The sequence below is a fragment of the Budorcas taxicolor genome, chromosome 15 (assembly GCF_023091745.1).
Source record: "Budorcas taxicolor isolate Tak-1 chromosome 15, Takin1.1, whole genome shotgun sequence".
Lineage (NCBI taxonomy): Eukaryota > Metazoa > Chordata > Mammalia > Artiodactyla > Bovidae > Budorcas > Budorcas taxicolor.
In genome coordinates, this window is record NC_068924.1 from 60285626 (window position 1) to 60302772 (window position 17147).

Here is a 17147-nt window from a genome sequence, read left to right on the forward strand (position 1 = left end):
ACTACAGGCCAGTATCACTGATGAACATAGATGCAGAAACCCTCAACAAAATTATAGCAAACAGAATTCAGCCACACATCAGAAAGCTCATACACCATGATCAGTTCAGTTCAGTCGCTCAGTCGTATCCGACTCTTTGCGACCCCATGAATCGCAGCACGCCAGGCCTCCCTGTCCATCACCAACTCCCGGAGTTCACTCAGACTCAAGTCCATCGAGTCAGTGATGCCATCCAGCCATCTCATTCTCTGTCGTCCCCTTCTCCTCCTGACCCCAATCCTTCCCAGCATCAGAGTCTTTTCCAATGAGTCAACTCTTCGCATGAAGTGGCCAAAGTACTGGAGTTTCAGCTTCAGCATCATTTCCTCCAAAGAAATCCCAGGGCTGATCTCCTTCATAATAGACTGGTTGGATCTCCTTGCAGTCCAAGGGACTCTCAAGAGTCTTCTCCAACGTCACAGTTTAGAAGCATCAATTCTTCGGCGCTCAGCCTTCTTCACAGTCCAACTCTCACATCCATACACGACCACAGGAAAAACCATACCCTTGACTAGACAGACCTTTGTTGGCAAAGTAATGTCTCTGCTTTTGAATATTCTGTCTAGGTTGGTCATAACTTTTCTTCCAAGGAGTCAGCGTCTTTTAATTTCATGGCTGCAGTCACCATCTGCAGTGATTTTGGAGCCCCCGCCCCCAAAATAAAGTCTGACACTGTTTCCACTGTTTCCCCATCTATTTGCCATGAAGTGATGGGACCAGATGCCATGATCTTCGTTTTCTGAATATTGAGCTTTAAGCCAGCTTTTTCACTCTCCTCTTTTACTTTCAGTTGGGTTTATTCTAGGAATGCAAGGATTCTTCAGTATATCCAAATAAATCAATGTGATATAGTATATTAAGAATTGAAAGATAAAAATCATGATAATCTCAGTAGATGCAGAAAAAGCCTTTGACAAAATTCAGCACTCATTTATGATTAAAACTCTTCAAAAAATGGGCGTAGAAGGAATCTACCTGAACATAGTAAAGACCATATATGATAAGCCTATAGCAAACATTATTCTCAATGGTGAAAAACTGAAAGCATTCCCCCTAAGATCAGGAGCAAGACAAGGGTGTCCACTTTCACCACTATTATTCAACATAGTTCTGGAAGTCCTAGCTACAGCAATCAGAGAAGAAAAAGAAATAAAAGGAATCTGATTGGAAAAGAAGTAAAGCTCTCACTGTTTGCAGAAGACATGATACTGTATGTAGAAAACCCTAAAGATAGTATCAGAAAATTACTAGAGCTAATCAGTGAATTTAGCCAAGTTACAGGATACAAAATCAATACACAGAAATCACTTGTGTTTCTATATACTAACAATGAAAAATCAGAAAAATTTAGGAATCAATCCCATTCACCATTGCAACAAAAAGAATTAAATATCTAGGAATAAACTTAACCTGAAGAGATGAAAGAACTGTTCACAGAAAATTATAAGACACTAACGAAAGAAATCAAAGATGACATTAACAGATGGAGATATATTCCATGTTTCTGGGTAGGAAGAATCAATATTGTGAAAGTGACTATACTACCAAATGCAGTGTACAGATTCAGTGCGATCTCTATCAAATTACCAATGGCATTTTTCACAGAACTAGAACAAAAAATTTCACAATTCATATGGAAACACAAAAGACCCCAGATAGCCAAAGCAGTCTTGAGAAAGAAGAATAGAGCTGGAGGAATCAACCTTCCTGACTTCAGATTATACTACAAAGTTACAGTCATCAAGACAGTATGGTACTGGCACAGAAACAGAAATATAAGATAGAAAGCCCAGAAATAAACCCACGCACCTATGGTACCTTATTTTTGACAAAGGAGGCAAGAATATACAATGGGGCAAAGACAGCCTCTTCAAAAAATGGTGCTAGGAAAACTGGACAGCTACATGTAAAATAATGAAATTAGAATACATCCTAACACCACACACAAAGATAAATTCAAAATGGATTAAAGACCTAAATGTAAGGACCTAAGTATAAGACCTAACTATAAAACTATTAGAGGAAAGCATAGGCAGAACACTCAGTGACATAAAGCAACATCCTCTATGACCCACCTCCTAGAGTAATGGAAATAAAAACAAAAGTAAACAAATGGGACCTGATTAAACTTAAAAGCTTTTGCACAGCAAAGGAGACTATAAGCAAAGTGAAAAGACAACCCTCAGAATGGGAGAAAATAATAGCAAATGAAACAACTGATAAAGGATTAATTTCCAAAATATACAAGCAGTTCATACAACTCAATGCCAGAAAAAAAAACAATCCAATCAAAAAGTGGGGAAAAGACCTAAACAGACATTTTTCCAAAGAATACATACCAGATGACTAGCACATGAAAAGATGCTCAACATCACTCTGTATTAGAGAAATGCAAATCAAAACTACAATGAGATTATCACCTCACACCAGTCAGAATGGCCATCATCAAAAAGTCTACAAACAATAAATGCTGGAGGGGGTGTGGACAAAAGGGAATGCTCTTGCAGTGTCCACAGTGTTGGTGGGAATGTAAACTGATACAGCTGCTATGGAAGACAGTATGGAGATTCCTTAAAAACTAGGAATAAAACCACCATATGACCCAGCAGTCTCACTCCTAGGCATATACCCTGAGGAAACCAAAATTGAGAAAGATACATGTATCCCATTGTTCATTGCAGCACTATTTACAATAGCCAGAACATGGACACAGCTTATATGTCTATGGACAGATGAATGGATAAAGAAGATATGGTACATACACACAATGGAATATTCCTCAGCCATAAAAAGGAATGCATTGAGTCAGTTCTGATGAGGTGGATGAACCTAGAACCTATTATACAGAGTGAAGTGAATCAGAAAGAGAAAGATAAATATCGTATTCTAACGCATATATACGGAATCTAGAAAAATGGTACTGAAGAATTTATTTACAGGGCAGCAGTGGAGAAACAGACATAGAGAATAGACTTATGACTTGGGGAGAGGGGAGGAGAGAGTGAGATGCATGGAAAGAGCAACATGGAAACTTACATTGCCATGTGTAAAGTAGATAGTCAGTGGGAATTTTTTGTATGGTTCCAGAAACTCAAGCTAGGGCTCTGTATCCATCTAGAAGGGCAGGAGATGGGAGGGAGGTTCAGGAGGGAGGGGACATATGCATACCTATGGCTGATTCATGTTGAGGTTTGACAGAAAACAACAAAATTCTGTAAAGTAATTATCCTTCAATAAAGAATTATAAAAAGTAAAAGAAAACAGCATAAATTTATTGTTTCACAATTCTGGAGGCTAAAAGTCCAAAATCAGTGTAATTGGGGCACAGTCAAGGTGTTGGCAGGGCCCCCCGCTCCTCTGGAATCTCTAGAGGGAGAATTTGTTTCTTGTCTCTTTTAGCATTTGGTGGCCGCTGTGGCCTCACCACTCCAGTCTTTAAGGCCAGTGTTGAAGTCTTTCTCTGCACAGTCTTCATACCACCTTTCCCTCTGTGTGTCACGTCTCCCTCTGCCTCTTTCTTACAAAAAACACTTTGATGATACTTAGGACCCACTTGGGCAGTTCAGGATAATCTCCCTAATGTTTAACTTAATCACATCAGCAAAGACCCCTTTTCCAAATAAGATAACATATACAGGAACTAGGGATTAGGGCCTGGTATCCTTGGGGGCTGTTATCACAAAATGTATTGTCTGTTTTAGACCTTCATTTTTGTTCTGGAACTTGCTATCAAAGCAGGTTGGACTGAGGCTTTTAGCACCCCAAATGACATACTTATTTTCTTGCTATAACTGTCGTTTTTAATTGTCTATATCACAGTGTAAGATTTATTCCATTCTGTTAGCACAACAGATCTAAAAAGCTTCAGATCATGAATTACTTATTTAAAATAGTAGATGATGAATTACTTATTTAAAATAGTAGTCAGGAAAATACCAAATTAGTGAAAATAAATTGTGCTTTGACTCTCATAGAACTGATTTATGACTCAAAATTTAGTGATAGCGTTTAGTTTGGGGCAGCTGGAAACTAATTCTTTCTTTTGTAGGGCTTTCTCTCTTGGTAAATGATTAGGTCCAACGTTTTCTGTTCGTTGTACCAACCACTGTTGGTTTTTCTAGTGGCCTATTAGAAATTACCTGTATTCTAGTCTATACTTAAATGATACAGCTGCTAGATTAAGGGATTTCTCTAGGGCCTTACTCAATGCTTATGGCGTACTGAGATTGAGATTTCACATGTAAGTATATGTTAGATGTGTGCTAGTGGTGTATTTGAGCATGTTGCATGAAATAACATTGATTCATACCAGACTTGTTATATATATAGATCATCTTTATGTGGTATAAGAAGAGTTTGCTAGAGATCTTAATATAGCCAACTCTATTTTGGCTTTGGTACATTATTTAACATCCTAACTTTAAAGATGGATTAAACTTCAGTGTGGGAATAACTTTTATGAGGGTCATTTAATAAATCATGGCCTAAAAAAGATGAAACAATAAGCCTTAGCTTCCTTTTCTTTAATCATTATATTAACTAGCTTAAATATTTAAATACTGATAGCTGATAGATTTGGACATAGGGAATGAGGAAGAGAAATAGTTAGCCAAAAGAAAAATGGAAACTTGATTCTGTTTGCTCTAATAATCTTTGTCCCAGCATGCTTGATGTTCACTAGTTCTGGGCAACCAAACACCACAGTAGCTTTTTCTCTGCTAGTGAGGCTCATCAGCAGTGTGGAGAAGTTCAGCATGGAAACAAATGTAAGAAAGATTTACTAATGAATTAATTTGTATTCAAATGTTTTGTTCAGTTCTTGAAAGTTGTTTCCTACAAATTTAGCCTAAAACAACCATTTTTCAAGAAAAATTTGTGTTTGGGGATTTATAACTTTCAAATCTTCAGGGCTGAACCAGAAGGTGAGAAGTGTTTCATTTTAAAAAGTGTAATTGTGTGATTTCGAAAGAAAAGCTAGTAGTGCATGGTGATATTTGCAGCCAAGCACATTTTATGAGGAGAGCTTCATACTCTGCAGAGTTTGCACTCCTCCTCTGTCATGTCCTGCCCGTCTGCATGTACCTATTTCTATTTGTGTTAGTCATCCTCTCTAGGTAAATTGTCCATGAGACCAGTGATTCCATCAGCAAATTATCCAGAAAATGCTGTCTTTGCACGTTGTGACAGATTATGTCACCAGTGGATTTATAGCTACTCCAGTGCTCTAATTAACCTGGCAGTTGTCTCCTGTGCCCAACACTGTAGTCTCATTGCTTGGAATCTTAGTTTTCATCTTCTCGTTACCATCTCTCTTAAATATGGCCCAGATTTGGATTTTTTTTTTTGGTAACCTACCTCCCCCCAACCCTCTCTACTCATCACCTGCCCTTATTTTTGATTGGCAGTATCATCCAGATAAACAGAGTGCAGATGCGCCAGCAGGATCAATGGAGGAATGTATACAGAAGTTCATTGAAATTGATCAGGCATGGAAAATTCTAGGGAATGAAGAGGCAAAAAAAGAGTATGACCTGCAGCGACGTGGTAGGTACTTATGGTAAGGAGCCCAGCACACTGGCAACTCTGAAGTGCAGTCTGCAGCCGCTCCTGGGGAGCGCATTCCAGCATTTACACCAAGTTATTATTGCCTCCTTTCTCCTTCCCTCCATCATTGTTTCTAATTATGCCCTATTCTTAGTAGTGATTATTGTGTATCCATTGAGAAATTAACAGAACTACTAGGATGTGGCTTTTTGTGAAGCTGTGAAAGCTACTTTTTCTAACTAATGAAAAATGTTTAATTATATATTCCTAATGAATATGTTTTTATGTTTAAAAACTTCCTTTTTATTAAATTTAATTATGTACTGATTAAAAATTTAATTGTAGTACTTTTAGGATTATCTACTACATAAATGACAGTCTAAAGGAAAATACAAAGGATAACATCATAAAGCACTCTTGGCTGTCTCTGAGCTTATATTAGGCTAGGTTTTTATGATTATCTCCTGTATAGATGATATTCCTTATAAGATTGCTATAAATGATATTTTAAGAATGTACATTTCCTAAGCAATTTTAAAAGTCATTTCTTTTGTGCATTTTAGAAAATAGCTTCTTAAAACAGTGACAGGCTCTTGTGAGAAAGAAAGGGAGAAATGTAGGTCAGGTTTGTCACACATGGACTGCAGTTACACGAAGTGATAGGCTGTCTTTCAGCACTGGCCTTGGGATAGGAGTCCCCCAGCCTTCTCTCTGAACCTTCAATATGCACCCTACATGCTAATGGGAGGAGTCAATAATCAGCCACGGCCTGTGGGGAAAACACTCAGTTGCACTCTGCCATAGCGCACCAGGCTCAGCATTGACTCAGATGTGTTGATAAAAGCTCATGTCTCTGTACTTTATTTTATTGAATCTTCTCCCATGGTCTGCACTGGCACACCATCAAACTTAGCAGAATGATCGTAAGGCTCCTGTTACTAAGGGTATGAAAATTTGATTTGAGAAATAAGGCTTTATTCCTGAAAACACAGCATTACAGGTTAAAGCCAACTTGTGATGCCTTTGTGTAAAGACTTCATGAGCAATTTGCTTACATACTGGAGTATTAGTTCTTAATAGTGACTTTCATAATACTGATCATCTCTCAAGATGATTAGTATTTACTTTTTAAAAAATGTTAAGAAACTGACAAAGGTGCCTTTGCAGTGAATCTGGATTTTCAAATATGCTTTGAATATTGGGTCCTCCTTCTATCTAATATATTTATGCACATCTTTCAAATATTGCATTTCTTCCATAAATGTACTTCTGGCAGAAGAAGGAATGTAGAAGTGGTTTCATTTGAGGGTGAATTCTATCCACAGATACACCTTTTTGACCTTGGTTCACATAGTAAAATTTCTATGGAAGTGTTGAAATGAATAAACATGAGTGTGTAGTGTGTGAGAAGTTAACTATGTTTCTGAAGTGACCAAGTTCTGCTGGGGATGACAGTGTCTCATGATGCTTTGCACGTGCTTATCAGTCCTTATTCCGGGGTGCTCATGTGCTTAAGGGGAGGATGATCCACAAACCTGTATTGTCGGGCATGTAGGGTGTGCACTTGCTCTGCTGCTCTTCGTGTTTGCTGCTCCACAGCTTGTTACTGTTAAGAACCTATCTGTGAAACTGACTAGAAACCTACTGTCCACAGAGGAAGAGCTAGGGAGAGATCAGAAATTAAAAAATATTCTCTTTTGCTCTAGGGCATAGGGTGGGGAAGACCAGAAATGGAGAGAAAAAGGGAACAGGGTTAAACATGAGCAGTAGAATGACATAAAGTAGGGTTTAAAAGATTTTGGAAGAACAAATAAGCAACATCCTCAAGTTTTTCTCCATTGCCTTTAAGAAGTCTTTGGAAATGTGAATTTCTTTTGAGCTTTGAGTCCTGGGTGTGGAGGTTTTAATGGAAGCAACTCTAGCCTACTGTATCATAGGAGATTCTTGTAAATCATTGATAAGGTCACAGCAAAGTTCAGACAAACCAAATACAGTGAGACTGAGCTTGATTAGGATGAACAGGCAGCTCTTCTGGGAATTTCTATATATAATGCCTGTCTGCTTACAGGCGTTTCAGGTGGGTGAGCTATGCTGTGACAGCAGAAATACACATTTCCATGACATTTTAGTGCCCAGACCCAGGTACTGAATGTTTCCTTTATTAACAAAGCCTCCTCATAGTGCAAATGCTTTGTTTCAGTTTTAAATTGAGATTGACTTGCTGTTTAGTTAAGAAATAGGAGTTCTTATCTTTGGATATTTGTTTGACTTGCTGTTTTTAAGCCTTTCATACTAGAGCTGTTTCTAAAACTGCAAATAAACCTAGTTTTGTATTGTCAGTTCTCTTCAATACCAACATTAATTTTTCCTTCTTGACCCATCTTCAGTAATGGCTCCTCAAAAGAAGGAAATGAACTTGAACTTCTAACACTTAGGATTTAGATTTGGTAGAAGGAAAACCTTTGAGAGTGATAATTTGCTGAAGACCAGGATAAGTTACCAAGAGAGAGAAAATTTGTTATAACCAGGTCAAAGCACTCTTTTTTTCTGGGTCACCCCCTGGGGACATGGAAATAGCTTTGTTATACAGGATTCTTTTTGGATGTAGTTCATTGTAGAACTTTCTTTTCATAGGGTGTGTTTTAAATATATTTGTTTCCTGCCCTCCACTAATGTACAGTATAAAATAAATTTGAGTTCTGTGTACTTGGGAAGGAGACAGAGGTGTTTTGTTGGCTGATGTTGAATACTTTCTTGTATTTCACGGCTCAAAGTTGGCGCTGTTTTGTAAGGAAAGCCTCATATATTACCTGCAACCATTTATTTCTGTAAAAGATCATTTAAAGGGGCCCTTGGAATCCATATCTCTTTGCTTCACAAAAGAAATGATCAAAAGGAAAACTCTGGGATAGATAACCTAAAGAAAATTACCTATATTTTTTCTCATATCATTTCCACTTCTATACTCTTGGTTGACATTTTAGGGCAGTGTTGGCCAGGCTGAAGAAACGCAGGCCTAGAAAAAGATGAGTAATATTAAGTTCCCAGATATTACAGATTTTGAAAGCAAGGTTAACTAGTGAATTTAATCAGTTAATTTCAGTTGGACGTATTTATCGTATTGTTTTTAGTATGCTTCCAGAGACTGCTTTCCACGTTCCCTTTGACAGGCATGTAGTTATTCAAGGTTAGTCTTTGCAGTCCCAGCAACCAGGTGAACACTTTGGAAAATCTCTTTTAGGACTTATAAAATGTTCACATGAAAATACCTGTTGAACAGATTTTTGCACCTCTATAATTCTTGTGGGGAATTTTCTTATATATTAAGCAGGTTTAAAAGCAGGTCAGAAGGGTATCACAGGAAAAGAATAGGGATCATGATTCAGTAGCTTTGTAGCGTGAGTCACACACATTTCTGATGCCCCGGTGGCTCTTCTAGAGTGACACAGCTTATGCTTAGGTTACTTCACTATGATCTGAAGAGGAACAGACCTTCGTTCGGATGAAGTCAGTCAAATTAAATTATGTTGTAAAAAAAAAAAAGCAGATTGTGTCTGGAATCCTTGGTGGTATATTATTTTACATTAAGATGCATCTTGGTTCTCTGTTAGTGAATTATTTCGGTGATGTAGAGCCTTCACGCTACACAACTGGGCTCTGAAGGGGATTAAGCCAGACATTGTAAAGTTAATGTCTTTACTTGAAGCTACTCTCTCCTTACCTAGGTAGAAAAATAATCATTTCTGGTATTACACAATTCACTTCATCTGTTTATTAGGATAAATATTTGAGAATAAATCTTGGACCAAATGAGGAACATACCTTAAAACCCTACCATCGTCTATGCACCAGAGAACTGAATCAACATGGAATTTCTTAAATTTAAAATAAATTTAAAATCAAGTTAACACTAAAAACTAATTAATTCCATAAGAAGGGAATTAATACTTTTAAATGTAGATAATGCGAATTTGGGTTCACTGTTTGGAATAATAACCTAAGGCCAGTAGATATTTGTATAAATTATTTGCTAAAATTGACCCTTATAAAATACTTGTATTAGTCAGGTTCCACTTATGGCTATATCAGTATCTCCATTTGATTTTAGGAATTTGAAAATTGGTTATAAAAATGTGCTGCAGGTAAAACTTGGAGATAAGCATCAGCGGGCATGTTTTTTTTTTTGGTGACTCTTTCTGGGAAAAGTAAGTATGTGAAATGATGCAGAAAATCCATCTAGACAGTTAGGGACTGGCCTTTCTTCAGAGAGAGAAGATAATATAGATAAAACTTTCTGTGAGGGTCCCCTTGCTTCATCTTATTTGTGACAAGAAGGCGACTGTTCACATTGTTACTTTTATTTGAATACAAATAACTGCTTTTGTAATTTCTCAGTGATCTTGAATAAAAATTTGGCTACTTTCAAATAAAGCTATAGAAACCTCTGGGCAAGACTGTAGTTATACTCCTGTAATACTTGGACATAATCGGAAGTTCTAATTTAATAACAGAGAAAATGTAGGGCTTTAGGAAGTTTGTTTCTCGTCTTTAACCTCTCCCAATTTCTACTCGAGTAATTGACCCAAATGAAAACAACGGGTTCAAAACCGAGGCTGGGCCCACCTTTCCTATTGCTTGTTTTCAACACTCAGACTTGAAATCTTTGCTTCGTGTTACACTCTGATTACTTCTGGTTTGCTCAGTATATAACCAGTGAGTTAAAAATGAAGGTTGGCATTTCTTTTTTAATGTTTTCTTTTTTTTCCTGTAGTTGATCTTTTTATTCTCATAGCTACCACAGCAATCCATGCCCGGATTATAACATACACTTACGCTATTTCCACAGCTGCTAATTGGCTTTCTCCGAGAGTCATTTTCATTTTGATTGATTGAGCTTTCTTTATTCTCACTCTTGTTTAAGAACATGTATAACTATACCCACTCCCTAACACAACCAATTCACCTGGAATTTAAATGGAACAGAAGCTTTCAAGTTTGACCCTAGTTACTCTTTCCAACCTCATCAGCGATCACAAACTTGATGTGAATCTTCTCGCCATCCATTTGGGGATTCCCAAATGCCTCTGCTTATACTGTTCGTAGTTTTACTCGGAACACCCTCCCCTTCTGCTTCTTCACAGCGTGTTCTCTGTTCAAGATAGCAATTCTAGTCCTATCTCCACTCACACCGCCCCCTATCCCCAAGGGAAGCCTTACTTGACTTTCTAACCTACTGTCATTATGTCTGACCTCTGAATTTAATCCACAAATTATTTTGATACCCCCCCCCCCCATGGCTCCTATCTTTCAGTTCTGTTTGATGTTTTGGAAGGACTAAATAATAATTTGGACAGTGTCTTTGATAATAATGGATCAGTTTTAATGGTACTGTCAGTAGTAAAGTACATAAAATTTCTTAATACTGTTACAAATCCAGACAAGGTCAGAAGTGGCAGCCATCCTACACTGTGGTACCTGAGGCTCCCCCAACTGCAACAGTTGAATCATTTTCCTATGCTCTGTTACAGACAGGTGAACACAAACATTGTGAGTTAATAAGTTAAAATAGCTGCCATTTGTTAAGCACTAGAACTATGGCAATTGTCTTTGAATCATTGCTTAACAACCTTGTAAGGAAGATATTAGTATCTGTTTTCCAGAGAAGGAGTCTGAGGCTGAGTTATTTGACAAAGGGCACATAACTAATGATTGAGGGGAAACTCAAAGCCCTTCTCTGACTTTAATAACTGTGCTGGGTTGCCAAGTCTTGAATAGGTGTGTACAAGCTACTGTTTTAGTTCCAAATAATTAGGAATGAGGCAATTTCAGGGTCAGAGTGAGAGGCCAGGCTTAATTCTGCTGCTGTGTTCTACCTTTCTGTAGTGAAACATGAAATTCAGTTTCCGGATTCATTTGGTACCTTTCATTAGCACTAGGTGTACGTTCAGTTTGTGAAAGCTCCATAGCTCAAGTCCATAATTAAGGCCCAAGTTTGTAGTTTTTCATCAGTATCAAAAGCCTTGCAGTTGTGACTCTTTAATTTCATCTGAGAAAGAATTATAGAGCTTTATGATTTAATGAGCAGGTTTCAAGTTAAACATTGCCTGATTCTGAGTCTTACCAAGACAGAGACTGTTCCAAGAACAGTGACTATTAAGGGCAAGAAACAGATTTTCTTCAAGTTATTTACTATATGAAAAATGATTTTTAAGTGAAATTATTTTTAAGAAGGAGGTGATTGTTTAAAATTATTTGGTTTTAAAGCAGCAAGATACTGAGTTTAGATCTAACCTAAAGGAAAATACTGCTGTTTGCATTTACCACACTTGATGGCATCTGTCAGTTTGAAATAAACGTTTAAGTATTTAAAATGGCATAAAAATACAGTAAACTAATTGCTAAATAAGAGTGTTCTGGGGACTTGCTCACTTGAGTAACACACAGCAGTCCCATACTTGAATAGTAGGGAGAGAGTTACATTTAGACTGGATCTTTTGGTCAGTAGTGGGTTGAATGGTTGAATCAGATTGTTAGATATCTCATCCATAAAGTTAAATTCTTCTTCGTGGTAGCTTTTTGTTGCTGTTATTTATTTATTTTTACTTATTTATTTGAATTGTAGCTACAGTTAGAAAAGGTTTCCCGGGATTAGGAAGTGTAATTATTTAGGCAGCAAACAAAGAGCTGTTTTAGAGATTTTACTATCATTAGGAGGAAGTTTTAAAGGACTGGAATTCCATTGTCTTGTAAGAAGTAAGAAATATTTATTGATTCCCAAATGGAGCTGAAAAAAACCTTTCCTCTTTTAGAAAGTTGTGAATGACCCAGCGAGAGCTCTAGTAAGCTTTACTGAACCAAGCTGCTAATAGTTATTTAATGTTATTCTTCAGTGTGAAAGAATCTCCGTAGATTTTCCTTTTAATCTCTTTGAATTGCAGGCTCATAAACCTCTCTGATGAGTCCTGCCAGTGTTTTCTTAGATCCCACTGTTGAGACAATGGAGCCACAGAATTCTTTCACTTCTTGTTGTCAGACAAATCCAATAGAACACAAGGTCAGAAGGGCCTATACTTCTAAAGGTTGAAAGATTCTTTTCCAAGTAACCACATAAATTATTTGATTTTATCATTACATTGGTAGGGAATCTCTATTTAATGATAGTGCTCTGTTTTCTACATGTAAGTAAATCTGGAAGTTTTTCTTGTCTCCATATTTGCCTAAGCTTTATCAGCACAGTAGTGGGTTTGAACAGACCTTAATGTTCCTATATATATACCTTAGAAAAAGCTGAACCCATTCACTTCAAAACAATCTGCAATCACGTAGTGTCACTGGACTCAAGATGGAGTTCACCAAATGCCAGGCAATGTGTCTTCTTTCCAAAAGACTGTTTATTGTTTTGTTTTTTTAAGTTATTACCATATTGTAGCTAAGATTGCAGATTAAAATCTTGGATCTATCTGTTTGCTTAATTAAATCTCTTTCTAAGTCAGTTTCTGTTTTCTCAACATTTTTAGTAGTGTCTTATATGAAGGAGAACTTTGAGATAGGATTTACATTTTCAGATACATATTACAATATTTCATTGTAATGAGCAAAAATATTTATAATATGTAAAACTCAAAAGAAAACAAATTTATGTCTTCTGCAGATACAATGCATGATTAGTAGATAATAATCAAAGCTAATTACAGGGTTCCAGTGAGTTAAGGGCTAGGGAGGAATTACATTTTCTAATTATAACTACAATGGTGGACAAGCAGAGATCATTGTTTAAAAAAGGAAAAAAAAACATCGGTTTTGTTTGTGCTCCTTCACTGTAATCCTAGTGTGGGGGGTACTGTTGCCCCATTCCCTGGACACCTGCCTCTTAACAAAAGATCGGGATCTCTTCCCTCCCACCCCTCCCCCCCATTTAGATTCACCTTTTCCTTGTGTGTACCCCCTCTGCTCATTATACAGTTCTCCAGGGATCCAGTTTTCCTCTGACTTAATCACCCCCAACCTTTTTCAGAAGTTGTTAGATTATGGTCTTTTCAAAGGATACACAGTTTCTTTTGGCGCTCTTTACTTCTCTCCCCTAAATTTTCTCTCCTTATTTCTATTTTAAATTATAGCCATTAGAGTTCTAACACACTACCTAAAAGTTTATTGAAGTATATCATACATCCTGAGAAATGCACCAGTCCTAAGTGTACAGCTTGATGAATTTTCAAAGTAAACACATCCATCTAATAAACCAGCACCCCCAGAAGGCGACTCCTTCAACACTGCTCACTTTCTCACGCCCAACACCACAGGATAGTTTTGCCTGTAAAATTTCATATGATACAGAAATCAAACAGTTGCAGGTACCCTCCACTTTTCAAAAATTCACTTTATGCCGTTTTGCTTTCATGAGAGTAAATTTTCACTTAATGGAAATAAAGAGGATGTTCACTTTTATGAAAAAAAGTGAAAAATGAAAATAGTGTTCAACACTTGCTTTTCTGTGAGCCCCTTAGAGAGGTAGCATGCACCCTGAGCCCCGAGCAGCCAGAGTGGCACCGCCAATGCTGTTCCCCACCCTCTTTGGGAACGGGTGTACATTCAGCACCAGGCCACCACAGCTTTCAGCCGGATCTGTGAGCATCTCTGCTTTACCTGGAATTATTTTGTGCATCCATTAGGAAGATGTGTCTTGAGGTAATTGCTTCTTTGCTTTTCCCACCTTGGCTTAAAAGCTTTCATAGGAACACACTACTTTGATTGCAGGGGAAGCCTGTGTTCTCCTTTGTCTCAGATACTGACCTTTCAAACCAGAATCCCCACAAAACTTGGACTGTGTGCACACAACATTGAATCATCAGGTCGATATATAAATGTTTAGATGGCCATAGAACAGGAGAATGTTTTAAAGATTCCTTTTAACTCTGACATTGGGTAAAGTGCTGACCATTTTTGTGTTATATTTTCTTTCCCTTTACCATGAGATGTGGTCTAAACTGATATTTCAATTAAGTACTTAGCTAAAGTTCCTGTGCATAAAGAATTAAAAAAATAATAAAAATGTAAAAGCCACTTTTTTTGAGTATGTGGAATAATAGGAAAGGTTCCCACATGAAATAGTAACTAAGTGATAATAACAGTGGCTTCCTTGTAGAGAAGCAGAACAATACAAACCTGACTCGCTCAACAGTTATATTTGCCACTTATGTCTCACTAATTATTTTAAAATAAAAATGGCATAATGAATACCTATGGATGGATTGTCTTTTTGTACAATTAATGTATTACAGATGTCCAAGATAAGTTCGATTAAGGTTTATTCATCTTGTCATCACCTCTGGTCTGATTTCCTCTGATTTCAGCATTACTTAAAATATCTATCTGTAACATACCCTGGAATATAGGCAACTTGATTGTAAATTATTTATACCTGTTTTCTCCTTAACCAAGCCCTATTAAGTACCAGTTACTCCCATTCTTCAGTTCTAAAACAGTGTTTCATTTCTGCATTCAAATAAATTATCTTGGTCCTCCAGAGTAAGACATTGAAACGTGATAAAATCCATGAGACTTTTAGGTAAAAATTTTCTCTTTAATTTAGAATACTAAATAACCTGTGGCCTAGTAAACTTATATAGAATGTGGAAATTAAATTGGTTTCTTCAGAAATGACCTTGCATACTGATACACTTTGGATAGGCTATTAAGTGGACACACGAAGATGGAAGAACCACCCCTTGGTCACTTTGCAAAAGTCTTTATCTTTGAGTTTTAGCACAGTTTAATAGAGTGTTGGTAGCCAATAAACATGAAGTGATATAATATTTGACATACCTTAATAGAAAACCATGGTGAGTTCAAAATATTGTAAAATCTTTTCATCTATTTTAAAATTACGTAACTCACCAATAAATTTTGAACAGGCAGTTATTAAATATAATTAAATTGCAGGCATTCACATAATGGAACAAAAGGAAGCATTCTCAGCAAGTGAACAAGAGACTAGTGAGACAGCTAAAGAAATTTTTATTGGGATGGAGGGGTGGACTTTAGTAGTTTCTTTTAAGCACTGACTTCTAGAAGAATAATACAAGAATACAGAAAGTATAACATGCCTTTAAAAACAAAGACAAGTTCTTCTCATCTGTAGTTGTTTTCTTTGTCCTGAAGTACACTTGTTTTAAGCAAGAGTGCATGCTTATACTACCTAGACCATCCCTACTAAATTCCTACTAAGGTGGAATCCCAGGTTTCTTTGGACTTTCCATCTGCAGGGAAAACTTTGGCCCAGGAAACAGCAATGGAACATCAACACAGAAAGGTTGTGTTGCATGGTTATTGACATATTTTAAATTAATTTTTCTTGTAAGTTACCCATCACTGTCTTGTGAGCAAATAAAAATCAGATGACCAATAGCCACTTACATTTGATTACAACCTTAGTCTTTAAAACACTTTTAGCCTGATCTCAGTTGATTGAAAAGCATAATAAAAATATGTTTGACGTAACAAAATTCCATAGACCAGGTGGCTTAAACAACAGAAATTTGTTTCTCACAGTTCTGGAGGCAGAAAAGTCCAAGATTGAGGTTCCAGTTGATAAGGATCTTGGTCAGGTCTCTTTCTGGCTGGCAGAGGATCACTTTCTTGCTGTGTCTTCATACTTTCCTTTGTGCATGTGAGTGGAGAGAGACCTCTCTCTTCCTCCTCTTGTAAGGCCATCAGTTCTATCAGATTAAGACCTTGGTCTTCTGACCTCATTTCACCTTAATTATCTCCTAAAGGCCTTATTTCCAAATATGGTCATGTTGGAAATTAGGGCTTCGACATAAGAATTTGGGGGATGGGATATAATTCAATCCAGAGTGACCCTTATAAAGAAGATGAGATAATCTGAAATACTTAAGGTTTGACAACTAGTAAAATATTATAACTAAGGTTCAAATAATTTTTACCTGACTCCACACTGTCTTCCTTGGTCACACAGTTTATCTGAAAATTTCCCCCTACAAAATGCAGTTCATTAGTTGATTGCAGAGTCATCAAAACCAACTTCATGGTTTTACTTATTGCATACTTGTAAAAAATGGTGTTTATAAGATGTTCTGGATTTTTTTTTTGGGTCAGCTGAAGTCAGGCAGCTTTAAAATTGCTATCAAAAGTAGTAAGCTAAGTTTTAAAATTAGAATTGTAGTGACCAGGCTGGAGTTGCCTGCTTAGCATTCTTCATGGTTATAATTTAAATATCAAATGAAAGTATCTCATTCTATATTTTACAGAAGATGATCTAAGAAATATGGGACCAGTAGATGCTCGAATATATCTTGAAGAAATGTCTTGGAATGAAGGTTGGAATTATTTTTTTCTCTTGATTACAGTCAGGAAAAATACTAGGGACTTTGTATGAGAAAAAAAAAAACTTCATAAGATGTTTAGAAATCTTGAAATAACAGCTTGGCTTTTTACAATATGTGGGTGTTTTTGTTTGGAATATTTTTGTTTCATTCTAAACTTCCATTATTGGTGTCCCCCTGTGTGACTCATTCCCAGTTATTTTTCTGTCCTAATTAGATGTT

General features: G+C 36.8%; 1 protein-coding gene across 3 annotated transcripts in view; it reads left to right on the forward strand.

Moving 5' to 3' along the window:
- Positions 1-17147, forward strand: part of DNAJC24 (DnaJ heat shock protein family (Hsp40) member C24) — a 76908-nt gene that overhangs the window by 52455 nt on the left and 7306 nt on the right. For 2 of the 3 annotated variants that reach the window (XM_052652515.1, XM_052652516.1), the window contains exons 3-4: positions 5445-5583; positions 16851-16919. In XM_052652515.1, coding sequence (XP_052508475.1) covers positions 5445-5583; positions 16851-16919 — 208 coding nt within the window. The remainder of the gene's footprint in view (positions 1-5444; positions 5584-16850; positions 16920-17147) is intronic. The other variant, XM_052652517.1, reaches the window with a different exon arrangement.